Source organism: Poecilia formosa, unplaced genomic scaffold (assembly GCF_000485575.1).
Source record: "Poecilia formosa unplaced genomic scaffold, Poecilia_formosa-5.1.2 Scaffold16, whole genome shotgun sequence".
Taxonomy (NCBI): domain Eukaryota; kingdom Metazoa; phylum Chordata; class Actinopteri; order Cyprinodontiformes; family Poeciliidae; genus Poecilia; species Poecilia formosa.
In genome coordinates, this window is record NW_006799955.1 from 608482 (window position 1) to 630720 (window position 22239).

General features: G+C 41.1%; 1 protein-coding gene across 1 annotated transcript in view; it reads right to left on the reverse strand.

Annotated features, from left to right (window-relative positions):
• Nucleotides 1-275: 275 nt before the first annotated feature.
• anos1 (anosmin 1) overlaps nt 276-22239 on the reverse strand; it is a 59163-nt gene continuing 37199 nt past the window's right edge. Inside the window, exons 5-14 of the mRNA XM_007546368.2 lie at nt 16464-16648; nt 15990-16119; nt 12337-12542; nt 10227-10371; nt 8346-8492; nt 5155-5243; nt 3201-3372; nt 2723-2943; nt 1932-2073; nt 276-1149 (exon numbers count right to left, since the gene is read on the reverse strand). Coding sequence (XP_007546430.1) covers nt 1091-1149; nt 1932-2073; nt 2723-2943; nt 3201-3372; nt 5155-5243; nt 8346-8492; nt 10227-10371; nt 12337-12542; nt 15990-16119; nt 16464-16648 — 1496 coding nt within the window. The 3' untranslated portion in view covers nt 276-1090. The remainder of the gene's footprint in view (nt 1150-1931; nt 2074-2722; nt 2944-3200; nt 3373-5154; nt 5244-8345; nt 8493-10226; nt 10372-12336; nt 12543-15989; nt 16120-16463; nt 16649-22239) is intronic.

A 22239-nucleotide genomic window follows, 5' to 3' on the forward strand; every position in this document is an offset into this window, starting at 1 on the left:
TTAGCAATTTTAAAAATCAGAGACTACAACACATAAAATCCAAACACATTCACACACAACAAAAAAAAGCAAACATTGTAATACACACACATAAATAAATATAAACATTCACTGACTGCTCCAAGACAAATATTTCTACAGCCAAGAACATGTACAATTCATCTCCACACGTTATAATTTCATTAATAAACGTGACATATTACTTCCAATATAATTATTTGTTAATCTGTTAATGAAATATTGCTAACATACTGAAAAGAGGTAACACAGAGACGTTATTTCATGCCAACGGGATGCTTACAGTTGTCATGCAAAAAAAAAACAAAACAAAAAAAAAAAACATTACGAGCTTTCAATTTGAAGCAAGTAATTCATTTACAGTTCAAAAATCAAATGGACTACATGCAACATACTACATGAAATATTCCGGGTTAGACGATAAGGACTTTAGTTACATTATCCATCAGTACAGACTGCATGTCTAAGCGCCTCTTTGTTGGGTAAGCACAAAATAAATAGATTAAGTTCTACTTTTTTTTCTTTCTTCAAGAATAAGCAAATGCTCTGGCATCGCCGTACCATCCAGTAGGTTGCTTTCAACCACATGTTTATCAAATCCAATCAAAGGTCTTTTTTGTTGTGCACGACGACAGTGGGATCAAAAACTAATTTCTGAGTTATTGGATCTTTTTTTGACCAGAAATTTCATCACTTGCTTTTAAGTCTGGGATGAGCAGGGATAAGTGGGGGTGGGGGATTTGGGGTGGGGTAGGACTGTGCTCTAAGCAGCACAGAATATGAAACCTTGAAGTTTAACTTTCACTGTACACACACACAAACCCATCCGGTGACATCTAAGTGAAAAGAGAGAGAGAGGGTTGTCGGGGTTAAAAAGGAGCTGATGCATTGTGGAGCCTGAAGAAGATAGACCCATTTTTCATGAGCTGAGAGAGTGCGGAGGTGGGGTGGTCCACTTCATGGTCCGGCGAACTGAGTTTCTGTGAGGCTCCACGCATTCCTTCCCTGGCTGACGGGAACAGAGTCACAGTCGATTCGCTCAGTCGGGTTGGGTTTGCCTCGGTGCGCAAACTCAGTGTTTCTCCAATGATGGCTTCTGGTGATGAGAGTGGTGCTGCCGGAGTCTGGGTCCTTTGAAAGCACAAATATTCAGCTACACGTCAGCTACTATTTGAAATCATAGTTATTTCTGGTATACGGTCTTAATACGACGGTGTTGCTATTAGGTGTAGATTAGGAGCCCACTTTTTTTTTTTAACACTGTAAACATTAAATGTTTACATCTATTATGCTAATAATAATAATAATAATAAAAATGTATAAATAACGGTACTTGAAATCCTTTTCAAAAGATAATTGAGATCCTCATTGCAGAAAATGGATGGCTGGGAGGTGGTGCTAAGGATGCCAGGACTGACAGACTCAGCAACATGGTTTCTGTTTCATAAGTAAGGATGCTAGCGAAAATGTTAGCAGCAGTTAGTGTGCATAGAAAAAACTTAATTGTGAAAACAGAATACCAACATAAGGGTCCCAGCATGGTCAGGCTAGATCTAAAATAATAGCTAAAAAAAAATGCAATCAGCACGTCCAACCTTTTACAGAAACATTGCATCAATGAATCTGTAAATCTATCATCTATTGTATTAAAAGTGCTGTTTTTGCCAACCTTGACATATTTTTGCTGAGAGCAAAGCCATACAGTACAGAAATGTAAAGAGGAGTCTGTTTTTCTCTATAACTTTACTATAAAGTAATCAAAAAACAAAATATACACGTTATTAATTAGCCATCTAGGGAAACTAATAGTAAAAAAACACGTTGGTAGACAGAAAGGTAGTGTCAAATTAAACAGAACATACATTTTCTGAATTAATTTTTATATATTATTAGCATGGCTAACAGTAACTCACGGTGTTGTGCCAGTGGTTGTATATTTGGCGTCTGGAAGGTCTTGACAGTGGCGGGTCCCTCGCCTCCAGTTGTTATGACCTGCACCTCCAGTCTGTAGTATGTAGTCGGCCGCAAATTGGATACGACAAGCAGACTGTGATCCTACAAAGCCAAGGAGAGACTATCAGCTGAGATAAAACAAACATTCCCTATGAAGTTGACAGTACTTTAAGTTAAGCTGTAAAACAGAGATTTATTAGTTGTCTTTGCAGAAGCCAGACACAAAAAAAAGAACAAAGCCTTTGTTTTCATAAGGCTGCTGCCAGTGTGACAAAGTGCGTAGTAGGTGGTTTTATTTATAGCTATGCTCGGGAGGCAGGGTGCAGATAGGCAGAATGTGTTGTTGATGAAGAAGATTATCTCAAAGAGTGGCTGTTTAAGAACTCCACCAGAGGATAAAAAGAGGACGACATGAAGGCAGATGAAGAGTTTTGAGAGGAAAACCAGCAGCAGTGCTACCTCTGATCTATCCATGTGCCTCACTGCACGGCAACGCCTTATCACAGGATTCACTCAAAGAGTCCTCAGAACCTTATCTGAAAACCACTGTCACCTCTGACAGATGCTCTAAACTAAAAAAAAAAATAAAAATCAGAGGACAGGACGTCTTTTCCAAACACAGCAAAAATTTTCTGAACGTGTACGGCAACGCTAGTAGTACACATTCTGGCGACATATGAGAAGCAACAAAAATAAGCTGATGCTGTGAAGAGAAAACTGTCGGTCTGGTTCCACTAGGATTAAAACGTACTGGAGGCAGGATCTGGGACTGGGATATGATGCTGTTGGGCAGACTGTTTTGCCGGCTCTCAGTGTTGATCTCCGCCCAGGTGACCTGGAAGCCTGTGATCCGTTGGTGAGGAGCCACCCTGGACACGCGCCACAGGAAGCTGCCCGTTATGTTTCCGTCATTCATGGAGAAGGAGGCCGTCAGATTTTCTGGCTTAGCCAGAACCTTTGGAAGGACTGAAGCTGGAAAGAGAAGTGACAGCAATAAATGGAAATGTAAAAGCTCGCATTTATTCCAGACTCTATTCCCCCCCCCTATCCTTTAAATCCACATTTGCCAAAAAAATGCTTAACATGTTGACTTGTTCTTTCAACCCGGTATAGATTTTCTCCGTCATCCTGCTGATGCCACAAGACACAAAGGTATCTAATTTCTGTGTCTCTGCTAATGTGGATTGATTTTAAAATGCCCTTCATGTGTCAGGCAGCTGAATCCTCACCTCCCTCCCCCAGACAGGGGATGTGTTTGTGGGTCTTGCTCCGGATGGTAGCGCAGGACGGGGTGAAGAAGGTGGTGCTCTCGTCCTTGGAGCGTCTCTTGGACTTCAGCAAATGAACAGTGACTTTGTACTTGCAGGAGAACAGCAGACCCGGAAGGTTGATGTAGTTTTCCTGAGTACAGAAACAGATTTTTTCAGCCCTGATGACTCTGACTTGTCACCCGGTTCAGTCCCGGGTGACAAGTCTTCAGAGGTGATTTAACACACAGCACTAGAGGAGATCAAGTTCCTGCTTAGGGCTCTGAAACACATCCCAGATTCCGATCGTACCTCAAACACATCCACGGAAGAGGTTGGCCTAACATTTTACAACGTAAAACGCAAAATCAGAGCTTCTGCACCTGAAATGAATTCACCATCATCAAACATTCAAAAAGTGAAACTTAAATATCATGTATTATGTATTCAGTTACACACAAACTGATTTCAGGTGTTACTGTACAGCATTTGCAGTGATGAGCCGGATGATTTTCTAAGATAAGGAAGCTTAAGGGATGATGCAAATTCCAAAGCACATTTTTAGTGTACTCTGAGTGTCTGGCCATGCAATTTTTTTTATTTATTCCATCCTGATATCTTTAAACTCTTTCTAGGTTATATTTTTCAGTCTGTTCATTTTCCTCTCTTCCTGATGATGTTTTCTCGTCTATTACATCACTGTATTTTCAGTGGAGCTGCTAAACAAGATCATGACTTCCGGCTAATCAAGTTTTGTGAATTCGGCGCATTTTTTTTCCCCCTTTCAGCAATTTTGTAATCCAAGTTCTATCAGTTATGCCAAATGTGCAAGTAATCAAGTCAAATGTTCAGTTCTAGTGTGCATTAGTGCATAAGATTATTTACATCGATCGTCTGGTTAAATTTTATTTTTCTTGGGAATGTACCCACATCAGTGGGAGAAAGTCCAGGGGCCGCAGTGTAACATTTCTATTTTGACAATATTTTTTTTTTATTCTGTTTTTGTAACATTCAAATTTTCTGAGAAACTGAATTTTTGAGTCATTAGCTGTAAAAGCCATAATCAAAGCAAAGATCAATTTATTGAGATGCACGGGTAAATAAGGCACAACCACAAGAACATGAGGACTAAAATAAGATGCAGAATCCACAGCCTGCTCACGGCCCGTAAATGTGGGTCAATGAATTCAGAGCAACAGCTTTTCACTGTAAACCTATTTCAAGATTTAATCATCTATTGATCTTGACAAAAAAAAAAAAAAAAAAAAAAGACAATCTAACACTTTTCCAATTTCTCTAAGGGAACAAAGAAATCTTGCTGACTTGTGGATTCAGACCTCGCAGTAATAAAGTCTGCCTACATTAATAGACGGTCCCTTAGGAGAGGGTGTATATTCTCTCTGATATGAAACAGCTTTGATTAAAAGTGAATGAGGCGCTGCGCTCACATAAAAGCCCAAGTCTGGACTCCTCCTCGGTGATATATGGAAAATACATATTCCCAAGCAACCGGAGAGCTGCTTCCCAAAGAATGTGTTGATTGAAAGGCTCTGACAACCTCGATTAGGTTGAGAGACGCCCATTGCCGAGTTCCCACCTTTTCTACGCGTACACAACTCAAGACGGAGACACATGCAGTAGCGTGGCAGAGGCCTTTGGAGGAGTATAACCCCACTATTCCTGGAAACAATGCTCAAGCTTAAGTGTTTTATTGGCTAACAAACCACATGCCTGACCGTAATTACTGACTCATAGGACTGAAAACAACAGGCAGTGCAAACAAAACATAACAGGTTTCATGGTTCACTCGGGGGGTCTCTTTTCCCTGACGGAGCGGTCCTTTCTCAGCGTCGAGACAAAAGGTCAGGCACCCGAAGCATCGGCTTCAGCTGCTGTTCAGGTCGCAGCTTTGCGGGGCGACTTCAGCTGGACTGACCTGTGTGACGGATTTCTCTGGGCCTCGGGTCTCATTGTGGCTGCAGTACTCGGGCATCCACTGGACGTGGTAGCGACTCACCGTGGGGTCTGCAACAGATGAAGAACGAGGGGCGGAGAGTGGAATGTTAAAAACCTCCTCAGCATGCAGAACCTCAAGCCTTCGCAATGAAACAGTGCTGCATCACCAGGCTGGGTCCGGCATTTAACAAGCTGCAAAGCAATCAGATACCTCTATTAAACAAACAAAAGAAAAAATGACTTCAGAAGTAAACAACGATTACTGGTGTCAACCTAAAAAGCCATAAAAATGAATAATGAATCAACTTTTTAACCACTAAAATGCCATTAGCTTTTTTTTCTTCTTTTTTTTGTTTTGTCTCTTGACAATTAAAAGGTTTAAAAAACTCATAAAATGCAGGTAGCACATGTCTCTGCAGGACTGCACATTGAAATGAAGGAATGACACAATCGAACCAAAATGCAAACTAAAATCTCAGTTTTAAATGAATAAAAAATGTATGATGCATTTTACCAAACACGGTGGTATAGTCCAAACTTGTCCGAGATTTATATATATTTTTTTGAAATCGCACAGTATAACATACAGTAAAATCAACCGGCTAACACAATTGTTTTTCTCATTTTCTTTTTTTAACAGACAGTAATATCACTTTTTTCCGCTATATCATTACAACCATCTTCTCTCTGCCTTATTTTCCCTAACAAAACATGAACATGAACATGTCAGTAATCATTATAAACACCAATCTCTGCACATGCATAGCACACTTTAAAAGACAATAGATTCCACACTTTAGTTACTTTCTCCAAGCAAACTGAAATGTAAAGTTAATAATAGCCACATGATTGACTCCAGTAATTTATCCAACTGGATTTGTGAAGTAATCACTTCTTGGACACCAGCATTACTGTCCACACCCAGGCCAGTTTGATATCGCCATGGACCAAGAGACATGTAGAGTTTAGTTTTAGAAGCCTGCTACATCCTGGAGAAATGTTTTATGGACAGATAAACCAAAGAATACGCTTCCTGAGCGTATTCTCAGGAAGCGTACACAAACATCACTCAAGGTTAGTTCTTTTAGCGCTAAGGAAAACGATCCAAACTCTCGTTTATGCAGAGGCATCAAGCTGTGACGCTGGTGCATTTCACGAAGAGAAGGGAATGGTGAAGAAGGAGCTCTACTTCCAAATACCTAAATTCAAATCATACGCATGCATAAAACAAAACAAAAAAAAAATGGCTTTATCAATAAATTAAGGGAACTACAGAGAAAACAACAAACAGGTGTCCTTCTGTAGTGAAATAAATCTGGACATATTTACTAGTGCAGTTCCACAACAAAGCATCACTGTGATGCCACTCTGACATATTTCAATGATTCACAGATGGGTATCTTTTTAGGATATAATACACTTTATCGGAAAATCTTATATCTCCTGTTCTCATTTGTGGGTCCATATTAATGAATGGCTTTAGGGAGGGGGAGAAGGCCTTCTCTGTTCATACTTATGTGATATCATCAACATAAACTTCCTGCTTTGGTGAACCTTTCTTTTTCCTCGCTAACAGATCTCAGACTGGACATTCTTGCGTCTTCAGAGCATCAAGTCAAGTTGATCACGTCGACGGTTTATATGAAAACACAAGAACCTCCACATAAACTTCTCAGCAGTGTTTATTTTACCATCACCCTCGTCTTGGTTTACAAGGGTTATAATTCCTTCAGCTGTGCCGCTCGGGTTTTCCTTTCAATATACTTCCACGATTAATAATTGAGTTGTGCTTCGTTCGCCCCTCAGCAGGGGCCTGCGTTGCAGTGGGGGAGATAAAAAGGGGTCCTTTGAAGGCTTAGACACGGGTCTGGCACTTGGAGCCCCTGAGCTCTTTGGAAGCAGAAGAGAGGAATTACAACGAACCGGGAAAATTGGGGAAAAAATAAACAAGATAGGCTTAGCCGGGTCCGACGGAGAGGGGAAGGGCCAGGTAAAACAAGAAATGGGGCGTGGAAATCAGGTAGTGAACAGAAACTCGGCGGCGTTTGATAAATCACGACGAGGGGCAAGCTTCAGAAGTACCGCTGCGCAGAACTGCTGCGTATTGTCTGCGCGCTGAGAGGACAGCAGATACTTTATCAAAGCTGAGAGTGCAATATCGTTCCCTTTAGTCCGCTGGAAACAATCCAGAGGCCAGGCTGCTTTGGATCACAAACACAATGAGTGAGAGTTTAATCACGGTTCAGTTAACCTGTCCCCTCTGTCCGTCACACAAACCAGATGTCCAGAGACTCTCCGGGCCATCTGTGTGTCTTGTGTGTTTACATTAGCTGAGAGCAAGGTCATCCTTCAGACTGATGAGCGGCAGCGGCGGACGCTCACCGCAAACCGGGACCACAATACAAGAAACAGGTCCTGGATTAACTCTGCTCTGCAACGCAGTGATTCCCCAGCCACGCTTGATCCTTGTCAGCATCACTCAGCTCAGTGAGTCCAGGCCAACCTCGCTAACAGCTCTGCGCCAGCCCTGCTCCCCTGCTCTCCTCGCTCTGATTCAGCAGTTGGTGTCTCACCAGGCCTCTCCTACAGCCAGGGCTCGCATTCTTGACTCAAGGATGTGGAGTTTGGCCCGGGCGATGACATATATTTGCAATATGACATAGAGCAGCGAATGGGACTTGACAGGTTACCCTTAGACCATGGCTTTCAGGGTTTCCATACTTTCACTCCGGTATTAGCTGAAGATTTTTAAGAGAACGGATTCCGCTGGGAGAGGCATGCTTTAACCCCTCGTGGCGCTGGAACCCGCCATCGCGTCTCCTCCCTATGACATCAGCTTTTTTTGTAAAACGAAACGAGTCTAATGTGAGAATCTATTAAACACAGCTGAGCTCGGGTTCTGTGTTTATTGTTCTTTGCTAAACGGTGGCTCCTTGCTAACTGTCCGTGTGAAGATTTTAACTATTCTGCCGAGCGCTCGAATTACAAAGGCCCACAGCAAGACACGTTGCTTTACTTACATCACTGACGCACCGCACTTATAAGCGCAATTGTTTAAGCGAGCGAGGATCAGTCATAACATCTTAATGCGGTGCACATGAGTCATAGTGATTGATGGGCATGACGGGGTGCTAATTTGGTGGGAGCAAAGCTGAAAAACAGAGCGCTTACCTCCCCGTTTCTTCCAGTAGACTCGGACCTGGAGCTGACCATCCTGGTAGAAGGGTGTGCCCACTTCCAGAGGCCCAGAGGGGCGTTTGGCCAACGTCGAGCCCAGAGGGGATATCTCCTCCTTCTTGGGCTTGTGGGTCGATTTTGCTGGGAACAGAAGAGAGAAGTGTTTGCTCCGGTAGCTAAGATACAACAGTGACTGTGTTATGGCACTCTCTTCAGCATGGTAACAGACTTGATTATGACTTTGGATGATCACAGCAGTGAACAATATACCGTGCCCCCCTCCTCCCGGCCCCCTTCCCAAAAAAAGCACATCTCTTTCTACATGGGTGCTCTGTAACTGCAGGGGTTGGAAGTTCACACGTGCAAAAGAAGGAGCTCGTTCTCACTTAGACTTGATGCCTGCATGAACACCAGCTACAGATGAACGTGAACATGATGACGGTACACCTGTCCTGTCTGTGTTTGTTTGCGCTTCAGAGATATTCAATTCTAATCAGAAGTAAAACAAATCAAGACAGAAGCAAAAGGAGGATTTTGCCAGGTGTATCCAGGCTCAGTTTGTCATCTTTGTATGAAGATAAAAATCCACCTGGCATTGCGATGTATGTTCCACCAGAACATACAAACCTGGCAGGTTTCTTTGTGCATGATTTTGAGATATTGAGTTCAAGATTCACCTGTTATAATATTGCTTTATCTTTTCCATTTTGAAGCCCTAGCGCAGCACTTTATGGCAACTGGGAAATAACATTTCCAATCTTCGCCAAGGTAAACTCAACGAAAAGCTGCAAAAAGATTTTTAGTCAGTGACCTAAAATAGGTTTCTCATCCCCCAACCTGCACATAATTACAGAATTATAAATGATGTTCCGAGAAAATAACTGGTTGGAAGTCAAACATCCGATACAAATCACTACGAGGTCGCATTGATAATTCGGCTGCACAACATCTGGAAAACATGTAATGCATCATTACATCACTGCTGAAGATTTTTATGACAGTGTCGATTGATTTTAACCCCCGCATTTTGCTGTCTGTTGCAATAAGGACATTGCACTCAAAGATGTTGGGATTGCGATAGAAAATATTGTGCAGATCTAATTGACAACAACGCTCTTCGCTTTGGAAGCTGCTGTTGAAGGACAAACTGTCAAAGGCAACAACTTTTATTATCGGCGTGATATTTAAAGATGTCTGTGGAGGGAAAGTGGTGCTGTAGTTAAATATAAGGAAAACTATATTTCCTATGACATTTCAAGTATACCGGCACATCGTACAGGCTGCAAGCTTTTATTCAACCTACCATTGAATAAAAGCTCAGATTAAAAAAAAAAAAAGCTGGCAGCCTTCTGGGAATTTCAGCCTGAAGGTCAGGACATATGAATATGCACAAGAAGACTTCTCTTTTTGTGATTCTAGGCACACCAGGCGTTGACTAAAATGGGTATCAGTTTCTCTAAACATTACTCTAAAACTGTACCATAAACTTTTTCCAGCTACTTATTTCCAAATTTGCAATATCATTGCAGCTAGAGCGATTATAAATCCAATCAAAAGCGGCGGTCCACAGCACCGCTGCAATAGCTTCATGTTTGAAGTGGACTTAGTAGTTTGTCCAGACTTCATTTAAATTCTATGTGTAACAAGCTAAATTAACACATGCTGTTATTCTGCACTGAAAGCTGACATCAGCTGACAAGCATAACGAAACGAGCACAGATAAAGATGTTTGTGGGGATTCGGTTACCCGTATTATGCGAGCCTCAGGCAGCACAAAATACAAACCAAAAGGATTTGCAAAATAAGAAAGCTACATCTAAATGCCTTCATGTAGACGTGCAAATGAAGAACAGTATAGCAGCTTGAGTTGTTTACCTGATTCATTATTCTGAGAGGTACTGAAGTGGAGCGAGGCCTTGGAGCTCTTCAGGCGCACCTGTCCCCAGTATGTGACAGCCTGCAGCTCCACAGTGTAACTGCTGTTTTGTTGCAGTCCCTCCAGATCCACCCAGCTCTGAGCCTGAGACAAGAAAAAAAAAAAAACACTTTTAGATTTATTTATTGTTACTGTACGTCAGTTTGAGAGGCCTTTTCAAAGTCCTGTCACTGTACCGGCTCTGATTCAGCCGGGCCAGAGCCAGTGTCTTGCGTGTGGGAAAAGCAGTGCGTATCAGGAACACATCTGGAGCTGAGGAAGGCACCATGACCAGGGAGATAGCCTCCCGGGGGCCGTGTGAGAGAGCCGTGTTATCAGAGCCTCCCAGGGCTTCTTCACTGCGCTGGACTTCTAGCATTCCATCGTCAGCGTGAACCTGATGAGTTCCTCTTATTGACTACGTGTGTTTTGACATTCTTCAAGCAGCAGGCTGCTTTCAAAGCCCCCGAGGTGCCAAAGTGGAAACCAGTAGTACATGTATCAACAGTGTCTGGTGTCTCCCACCTCTATCTCCTCTGTGCCACATCTGCTATGTGTTTTAAAAACTAATTCAGGAGAAAAAAAAAATCTATAGGTGTGTGTGTGGACTGTCTAGACAATCCGTCTTCCTGCTCGGGTCTGTCATCAAATACTCTTCAGTGATAGTGAGCCACATGTGCCATTTGATCATGTGTTGATACAGACGGTTTCATGAATTTAAAAAAAAATACTGAAGCTCACAATTTTAACACAATCTTTAAGAAAAAAAATAGAATAACGTTTTGCATGTTTTTATTGCACAAACACAAAACAAATAAAATGCTTCCTATGGCCTTCTTTTTGGTAATGTAGTTTTCAATAATTCAAACTGTATAATATACCAGACAGCTGTACCTTCATCTTGCCAAATTGCTACTGTTTGCTTAGCCATGCATAAAGGATGTCACTTTTTTTTTCTTTTTTATACCAATGTTTTAAAAAAAAATCATTAAAATTTTGTGTGAACAGTTTGCAAAAAATAAATGAATAAATGAATAAATAAATGAATAAATAAATAAATAAATAAATAAAGTTTTGAAAGTTATGTCCAAATACACTTATCGGGGACAGCACTGAAATACATTAGGAGCTGAATTAGGAAACATGCTGATTAACATTAGCACTTCAGCAAAAATGCTACACATTGAAAAAGGAGCAAACCTAAAAGTTTTTTCAACCCATGTAATTTTTCATGTATGTTTAAGTTTTCTTAAACATAAATGAAAAAAACAAAACAAAACTGATAATTTCTCTGTTTGTGCCAACAATTTGGTGTAAAAACCTTGGCCAGGCATGTCAAAGAAATAAAACAAGAATTTGTTCTTTCTGGGATAATAAAAATAGTTGGTAGAACTTTAGCATGCAAAAAAAATAAAAAAAATAAAATAAAATTACTAGAAGTACAAGAGCATTAATGATAGAAATCATTGGGCTCTGTTTTAAAAACCATATTTATGCAACAATTACAGATTGTTTCTTGAATGCTTTTTGGCTCTCAGCTTACATATGCTGATTTCATCTATTAAATTATAATAAAAATTAAGGAAGTGGGAGTACAGTTATGAAAACTGCAGTTCTTAAGCTGCTCAGATCTGTCCGAAATACAAAAAAAATAATCTAATAAATCACGTAAAATCAAGCAAAGCTCATTTTCGAAACAGTGAATTACTCAATCAGTTTGACTAATGACTTCAGAATACCAACATAACAAATCAGAGTGAGATATTTTGGAAACCCAGACATGTTAATCATGATTTATCACTTTGAACAGGGCTATTCATCACACTTAATGTGTTACCCTTCACATTTTAACATCATTTAAGGGTTCTTTCATCAGAATAAGGAATTAAAACAATGTAGCACATTGTTTTATTAAGTGTGACTGAAAAATACAAAGCTTATTCTGTGTTTGTCTTTTTTTCCCCACCACTGCATGCCAGAATAGATGTCAGAAGAAGTGAAGACAGAGAGGGTAATGATACCAACTGTGACAACACTGAGAAACAAAGAGAGAGAGAGAGAGAGAATTACCCCATTTGTGGTCTTTCTCCTCTTCTTCTTGGATGGAACCATCGACTTTGAGGGCACAGTCCAGCTCCAGAACACTTTGTAGTGATGGATGGGAATATCAGGCTCCTCTGGCAAGCTCCAGTTCAAACGAACCATCACCGTGCCTTCGTCGCCCAAAGTCACGTTGGTGACACGCAGATTGGTTGGGCTAGGAGGCGCCGAAGGGTCTGTGGAACAAAGGAACAAGAACAAAAAAACAGCTTTTATTATCTGTGAACATTAGATGTGTAAAATTAAAAAAATATACATTTAAAGTGAAGTCTGACTTGTGAAGCACTCTAGCTTCTGTTTTAGTTGTAGTATGACCCAGTTTAGATTTTGACCATTCCTTACTCTTTAGCTAGCCAGCCGGGCTTTATGGTTCCACCAAAGAAAGCATCTTTGTCAAAATAATGATAATGTTCCTCTGTCCTTCCATACTGTCGCTGCACCATATTGTTTACAGAAAAATGACTCTGTTTTTCAGATGCCCTAATGGAAATCTAAATTTGAAAATATTGCATTTCATCTCTTGTCAACATGTTGCTGTAGTTACACCAAAATCTACTTCTGGCTGATCAGTCCCAGAACCCCCAGAGACAGGGTTGGCTTTGGCTGACAGGAAGTTGTGTTGTGTTCAAAGACAGAGAGAGAACTGAACTCTCAAAGGTTGTACATTCAATATTTGGGGGGAGCAGTTGTGTAGATATTTGTCTTAGTGTCTGTAGCAGTGTTTTTTTTTTTTCATGTCAGGTATGACATGAAAATAAAAAATCTAAGTGCTAAAATCTAGCACTTACAATATTTTCTTGTCTAAATGAAAATGCAAAGAGCTCAATAAGTTGGTAATAACTTGTGATGAACCAAATGCAATATATAAAATATCCACGTTAAGATAAATCACAAATGAATTAAGATTCAGAAGGTTTACATTAGTGATGTATCTTACAAAACAAGTGAAGATTTTTTCTTTTTTTTTTTTTTGCATAAGCACCACCATTAATTTGAGATGAGCGTGAAAACCACAAAATATGGGCAAGACCAATTTGGAATGAATAACTTCATTTCTGAAAAAAAAAATAAAAGAAGATTTATGTTTTTTTCTCGTCACGTTCAGAAAAGCCCACGCGCTTAAGAAAAGGACATTTGTGACAAATTCTGTGCCAGACCAGTAATCTTGACTTCAGGTAGGAGGTACAACAGACCATGAAGAGCTTCACAACTAAACCCTGCACTGTGGCCGACAGAGGAGGGCAACAAGCTCCACCGACAATCTGCCCTGCGATGTTATGACAGGTGTCATGTCACGTTCGAGACAGCGCTCAGCCCCACTGAGAGCACGGGTCGAGGGTTAACAAACACATGCTGCTCACTTTGGCTCCACGTCCAGAATTAATGTACTTCAGTGCATGAATGATGCCCAGAGTAAGGCTGGCCCCAAACCGATCCATATGTGCGCCGGATGTTAGTCCGGCGGAGGAGCACCACCGCCAGATGAGAGGCAGCAATACTTTTAATGAGAAAATGATTCATGCCACAGCCTACTTGGCTCCCATTGCCAGGGACCTCTCCCACCTGAAACGCATTTAATCAGGTCCAAAACCACCAACTGGACACATCGAGTCTTTAAAACCGCTTCATGTCAGCTGTACAAGATAAATAAGCAGTCAGTTCTTACAAATTGCCTTAACAAAGTACGGTCGTGCAAAATTGCATTCAGATGATATGGTCATATTACACAAACAACGGCTGCATGACAGAACGGCCGGCACTTCATCAAATCCCTGACAAGTCTCATCAATCTATCAGCGTTCTGGCACTGATTGGCCTGATTGGAGATCGGTTTCCATCCCTGCAGCACAGTCGTTCCCCCACCTGGTGTCTGTCTCGCTGTCTGACAGTCATCCATAATGCTCAGAGGAGCAAACGGATGATGAAGGACTGACAGCATAGGTCAACACACAGCCAAATACACTAATACCTTCTATATGTGGTATCTGATCTAGTATTTGGCAGAACATGGCGAGTCGCAGCGATCCCGTTTTGGTGTGTATGTTACTGGTATGATATATATGAGTGATATCAGTGGTGCTACAGCCATTACTGTAGGCATATTGGTTTGATTCTACATGGAAAATAAAACTATTAATCACAGGAAACGGTATGGCCACAAAACTGGAATACGATAACAAAATGATTCAACAGTAACTTTAACGAATGCCATCTGCAAGGCTATTTATGAGGCTGAATAAAGACGTGTTGGACAGTAAAAATTAGATGGAATCAGAATTTATGCAGTTAAGATTGCACCTACAACAACACTCTTTTGTGCCGAGGTTGCTACCAAGGGAGTAAAATGTAAAGCTGCATGTAAGTGTTTGAAATTAAAATAAGATGTGGCAAGAAAGATGTGCTAAACTATTCTAAAAGGAAACTATTTTCTACTGACACACTTTGGCTGCTTGTTCAGGCTGCTACAACAGCTGCAATACAGATCTTGTCATTCTGCTATTTTCCATTACTTTCTATAAATAAAAATAAACCATCTACCTGAGGTTGTCAGCTGTTATGCCCTAGAAAAGTATTCGTACCCCTTTTAAATTTTGAACTTGTTATAACCACATATTTTTCCCCCACTTCGAACATATTTTAAGCAACATTAAAATGTATATACAAATCTGAAAAGTGTGGTGTGGATTTCTCCATAGTTTGATGGTACTTGTCAATAAAATCCAATGGAAACTTTAGCCTTCATTTGAACCCGTTATCAGTGAATGATAACTGGAGGAGCTACAGACATCCACAGCTCATGTGTCGGAATAGTCGAATGACATCGAATTTGAAATGGTGTGTATAGCTACTTCTACACACTTTTCCAATGCTAAAGCACAGTGGTGGTAGCATCATGTTGCGGGGATGATTTTCTCCAGTACAGACAGGAAAGCTGGTCAGAGATGATGCTGAAATAAAAGGAGGGAAATCAAGGGAAATTCTGCCATAAAAGCAGATTAACAACTCTAAGCATTCACCAAGAGCTCAGATAGTTTAGATCAAATCCAAAACTGATGGTCACAGATGTTCTTCGCATAATCTGATTAAGCTTTAGCTACTTGTAAACAATGGGAAAACATTTCATTTACATTTTGTGTAAAGCTGTTAAAAACATTCCTCAACGTGTAATGTGGTTCAGCAAAGTATTGCTTGCCACACTTTTCAGATTATTAGTAAAAATTTTGAATACCCTGAATTGATTTTCCTTCCACCTCACGACTATGTGACAATTTATGTTGGTCCAATAAGATACGCTTAAATTTGTAGCTGAGATGTGACAAAATGTGAAAGATTTCAAGATGCTTAAGGCACTTTAAACGAGCTATTAGCCCAAATGGGCTTATAAAACAACATGGCGTACTTTGTCATTTTAATCCCATGAAGACAGGATTTAAGCAGCCTTCTAGAAATAAAAAAATAAAGTAATAATTTTCTTTAGGTTGGGTTAATGTTTGCCTCAGATTTCATAAACTCCTTCCAAAAGCTTCCACCTGTTCCAAACTCCTAAACATAACAAACAAAGGCCAGTCGGAGTCAAACGTGATTTGGCCTTCATGTAAATATGCGTACATAGACAGCCATACCTCTGGAGGATCGGAAGTGCTTGCTTGGTGCAGTGAAGCCGCGAGTCCCATGGACATTGACTGCTGCAACTCTGAACTGGTACCATCTGCTGGCTCTGATGTCAGCCAGTTGGATGCGCTCCTCTGCGGTCTGAGGGACAGATGGGGAGAAGTAAGGGGGGCAGAGTAAACCACAGGGGTCAGGGTTTACCTAGGGTCACAGCCCCAATGTGAGCCTGCTGCCACATCAGTCATCTGTGTGTTTCTCCCTGCCAAACTTTCAAAGACCCTGTGGCTGTGTGGAATGTGCATCGGTGTGCAACAGTCTGTTGGCACTCTGCAGCTTCACAGCTGTAGCATGACGCATGCAGGGATAAGGGAAGCTGTAAACTTCAGTGCGAGGAGTATCTGATTACAAGAATCAACGACCGAGGAGAGTTTACGGGATCCGCTAACAGAGACCTTCCCGTTGTGCGCCGTTTGTTTGGTTCCTACCTGGGCCACCGTTTGCCATTCCGTGGCATCGTCCTCGCTGGGATGGATGCCGTAGTTCCAACGGCGCTGCACCACGTAGAGGACCGGCTCGACTGAGATATTAAACTTGGACGACCAGCGGATCTCCAGCTGACCCGAAGGCTGCTCCAAGAACACCAGATCCTTCCTCGGTTTCAGAGGGACTCCTAAAAGTACAGGATGAGTCAAAATCCCCTCTGTGTGCAACACTATAGCTCAAATTCAACAGGATTTCTTTTTCTTCTCTCTTTCTCTCCTGGGTGAACGGAGGCTGGAAAAGAAAAAGACAACATCTGAGCTGGGAGAGATACAGATCTGAAAATGAGACATGACCTCAGAGCAACAGATTTAATACATGCTGAGGGTTAACAGCATCATCTCTCTCTGTTGTGACAGGTTGTGATATTTCCTGGCCGGCGCTTTAATGTTTTAGTAGCTGCGCTTCTCAGTGATGATACACATAGTTTGCGTTTAGGTATGCAAGATGGAGTGCAGAACACTTTTCTCTCTCTCTCTCTCTGTCTTACAGGTGCAACACACACCAGTGCAAACAGGCGCACACGCACAGGATGTTAATTTGCATCTGTGAACTTCACTTTCAGCCCTTCAGACGAGGCTGACGTGGCCATGTGCAATAAATATAAAGATAAGAGATTTATAAAGCCCAGCGCTGAGGCAAACGCTCAGCCAAGTCCGGCAGAGGCTTTCAAGCTGATTTATTGCGGTGGAGATATAGTGAGTTGTTGACTGAGCGTTGGGCACAGTGATAATGAGATGGAGATTGGAAAAACAAGGCTGGAAGTACAGCAGAGGGCTGCACACACACGACACTGTTCCTAATAAATCACCTGTTCTCCTCCGGCTGTTATGCTGGACCTCTGTCGCCATTCATTGGCTCAATGCTGCTTCACATTTATGAACGGCGTCACTGCTTGCTCAAGGCCACCGTGCTGCGCGCCGGTAAACAACATTATCGAGGCCGTTTCCACACACAGCGTTTGGTCTGCTAATATTGCTATTGAGTCATTACACAGAGCTTGGAAACGTGCCTGGCTGGAGAACAGAATATCTGAAGGTAACGTTTGCGTTTCAAACTGATGTATCTGATTCTTTGACACGGGAGTCTGTGGAGATGCACCTAGAGTCGCTATCCGACCTGAACGATCTCATTTTGGAGTTCAACTCTTACTGGGGAGATGAGCACAGGCTTAAAGAGAATTTCATAAATCTTCCTGTCTGTGCAAAAAAAATTTTTAAAACCTGTACACCATTAGAGAGCTGTTAGAAGCCTAAAGCATGTCTTGGTTTAGAGCCTGATGTAAATTAGTTTCACCTGGTAAGTATTTGGAGCATAAAGGGATGGGCTGTAAAAACAAAAAGTTTTATGATTGAGATTAACTACGGTTTACTAATCTTTCAAACAAATTCAGGAACGGGTGTGACCTAAATTTTTTGCTTCAGACAAAAAAAAAAAAAAAATCACTTTTTTTCTGAAGCAAAGTGATTTTGCTTCAGAAGCTACAATTCAGTTGACTTTCTAAGCCTCCGACGGAGATTAGGATAACCTTTGGTGATTTCTGGAAGATGACGAGATGATTTGTTACTGAGGAGAAGCGGCATATCCAGCAGCTGGTGAGGCAAGCAGAACAGTATGGAGACCAAGTGAGGACACAAATAATGTGGCGTTTTTGCAAATGAGGGCCAGGCTGGAGCAAGCAATAGGCTGCTGTGTTTTTAATTTTGAATCGTATCCATAGCAACTGCTCCTAGTACAACCGGATGTGCAGTTAACCCTCAAAATTATTCGTAACTCAGAGAAATTTAGATTTTAAATTATTTTTTTTTTGTTGAACCAAAATGTGTGTTTCTGATAGGAAATGAGACTTTAAAAATTTGCTGTAAACAACTACGTGTGCCTTTCTTAATAATCAATGAAATAATCTTTTTTGTGATTTTGTGACAAATATCCAAGTAAAAACCAGAAGGTTCAACTTTCGAAGGGAACATACACAGACACTCATGTTTACAGTTAGTAATGCTAGCCCAGCTAAAGTCGCTGATCGCTAATATCAGATATCAGACAGCTTAAACTGTCAACTCTGTAATCCCCCCCTGCCTTTGTGGTAAATTATTAGTGAAACCCTGTTTTACAGCAAGGGTTCGCTCAGATGGTGTGATGTTGCCTTTGCTATGTTATGAATAATTCAGCACCGTACATGCCAGGCGGGCTAAAAAAAAAAAAAATGTTCATGTTTTTCTAACATATTTTTACCACTTAAGTTGTTAAAACCGATTGAAAATCAGCTAAATTTGGTGTTGCATATCAAAGCTTTGCCAAACATAAAGATTAAAAATTAGTCACCAAATTAAGATCAGTTCATCTCTACAACATCCCTTCATTTTTGATGCAAATAACCTTAGTAAGTGCCACTTCCATGAATCTCCATGAAATGTTTTAACGTGGCATGAATTCACTGTAGCTCAAGTTTGACAACCAGTTAGCTGGACTTTCCAATGACAATAAAATGACCACAACATCTCCAAAGAGCCTCATGTCAAAAGTTCTTAATTACCCCTTTGGGTTGCACGGTTACAGAGTCTGAATTTTGTTTTGTCCCACCGACAGCAAATCTCTACAAACTAACAGCTGGGGGTCATTGAGCTGCGGTTTCACAGCTCCGCGGCGCTTTCTGAGTCTGCGTGTGTCCCTGTACGTGCGAACAAACGTGTCACATTTCCTGCACAATAACCAACACCGAGCTAACCACAGCATTCTTCTTCCCCTCCCGCTGCCTTTGCTCATCCTCCCAACAAAGTCACACAAGCCGAAACACACGTGTGCAAAATGAAAAATGAAAAACGAAAAATACGACACACACACCAACGGTCTCTTCCGGTGACATGGGGGGGACAAATGATACACTTTTGCTCAAGTTACTCTCTCCAAAAAACAACCTCTGTGTCAAGTTTGCTCCAAACATCATGCAGTGTTCATCTATCAGGGGCCACACGCGTATTTCAAACCATGATGTAACTTCTGCCGTTCACTTGTGCCCATATCATGCCAAAGATTACACTTTGGGAATATAATTCTCAGTCCTCACGCACATACTGTCATGAGGACTGCTCTAATTATGGAAGCGCAGGAAAATCCTCCAAAAAGCTGCTTGTTTCACAATGTTTCCTAATGAAGTCAGATATGGCTGGGACTGATTGATGGAGTTGTAGCGACAGCGTCAACATGACTCACAAAATTTTATCTTAAATCTGACAACCACACTTGGTGTGTTTGTTGTGGAGCTGCTTTTGATCAGAAAACATCCAAAACTAGCTGGATTTCATCACATGTGCTGCCACATCTTCAAAGGAGAGGAGAAAGTGCAAAACTGTAGAGATGCTGGAGTCTTAAGCAGTTTGTAAAATTGCCCTTTCTATTCTTGAAAAGCATATTTTATCTAAGCCCTGTTTCCTCAAATAAAACTTTAAGAGGTGAAAGAAGATTATGCTTTATTGCAGATCAAAAGCTCAGCGGGGGCCCAGTGTTTCTGAGAGCTTGACGTTTCTTTTCTGTCCAGTGCCGTACACATGAGCCGAGAGGACCCTAACCTGACCATCCACATCTGAGAGTGATCTCAGAGTTGGGGAAACGCTCCATTTCTCCCCGCTACAGTTTGCTAATGGTTTCCAGGATCGGAGCTCATCACGGCGAAGACTACAAACACACGAAGAAACAATTACGCTCTTCAGAGCATGAGCAACTAATTAGACCTTTAACACCGACGACCGGGACAAAAATTCCTTCAGTGTAATTCAGTGTAAGTGTAGAGCTGATGGCGGTCAGTTGCGGGCCCGGCGGTGTTTGGGATCCATCAGATGTCGCTTGAGCTGAAGGTCTCGCAGCAGGGCGAGTAGTTCTCATTGACTGGGTCGTGTGCTGATGCCGTCGGTGTTACAGTGCCTTGGAAAAGTACACCACCACTTGTGTGTTTTCATTTTTTTGTTTGTTTTTTTTGTTGTTTTTTTTTGCATTATACCCAAAAATTTGAATACATTTTCTTTGGAAGGCCTGATCTAAAATATTGCACTGTTGTTGTGGCTTTATGCTTGATGGAAGATAAGCTTCTGTCCCCGTCTACAAACATTTTGCAGCATCCAACAGGCTTTCTTCCAAGACTTGTATTCATTTAAACTTCTCCACATCTTTATCCCCAACAGTGATGCCAGATAGGTGGAGTTCAGTCCTTGGATTTAAAAAATAGTTCTGTGTGGGTTGTTAAAATGCAGGCTTCTTTTCACAACATTTGATGGGTTTCTAAGAAAGTGTTCAGATGAGCTATCTTTCCAAGTGCAACAGAAAGCACAAAGCATGTACATTTTAATAAAATGGGCTGGAAATGTGTCAGATCTGGCAACCCTGATTCCTGAGCATCCTGCTGTGTTCCTTAGTTTTCATCATACTAATTGGTCACCAATATTCAATAACAAATCCCAGAGGCCTTTGAAGGACATGTGTATTTATACTGAAGTTAAATTGCATGAGGGTGTATTCTCCTTACTTAGTTTACTTGGTCACTTCTGATTTATCACAGTTTTCTTCGTCCAAAAAAAAAAAAAAAAAAAAAATTATAGTCACTTTATTACCATGCACTGCTTTTCATATATCACATAAAAAGCCTGACACAACATCACAACATATGGGCCTTTTTTTTATAACTAAATACTAAAAAGTTCAAGAGTTACTGTGCAAAGCAGTGAAGAAGAGCCTTCTCATCCTCCCTATAATGATTCACATCTTCTGAGGTGCTACCATAACCCTGGAGGTTTTTCCTAGTCAAATACAAACCGAGAATGCTTCCTCTTTGTACGTATCGGATCATATGTTCTTGCTGCACGGTGCTAAACAAGGAGCACAGCAAAACATGCTTGGTGTTATTGAAAGCATTCTCCTCTACAGGCCATCACTGTAGCTGTTCAAAGATAGATTTAAACTCATCTTCCACTGTTCCATCTCCTCAACTCTGTTATGGCCTTAGGCCGCCAGCAATATAAGCTGCTGACAGCATGTATAATGTAGATCCTACTACCAATCTCCAGGTTCAGGGGGCCTTTCGGTTTTCTCTCACATAACGACTCAGAAAAACCCAGTCGCCTTGGGCAGCACTATTAAAACTATTTTTACTGGAGCTAAGATTCCTGGGTACATCTGTGTCTGTGAAAACTCCTTTGAGCTTAACCTACGATTTCAATACGAGGAGCTATATTCCAATTTGCAGCAGAAATGGTGTGACGGATGCGTGGGTGAACCGAAATGTAAAGAGATGAAATAAAAGATTTATGATTCTGAGCACGCAGTTGAAAAAGAAAAAAAAAAAAAGATGTAAGATTATCTGCATTTACATCACTGAGATTTCCCATTGATGTCTAGCAGAGAGGGATGCAAACTGCAGCAATTAATCACATTAAAATCCTGACAGCCCATCATTACCTATGATATATAATTTAGTTAATAAAAAAGAAGAGAGAAGAGGGGGAGGGAGAGTAGCTCTTATTTTAGCTAATGGATCCTGTTACTGTAATCTGCTACAGTATAAAGCAATAATTAAATGATGAGTGCCTGGACTATCACGCGTTAGAGGACACAGCTAAATTGTCTGACACAGTCTGCTTGCCTGGGAACCCTGTGCTTCTGATGAATAACTGATATCTGATCTAATTCAATAAATTATCTGCAGCGCTTTCTATATTTTCCACTTGTAAT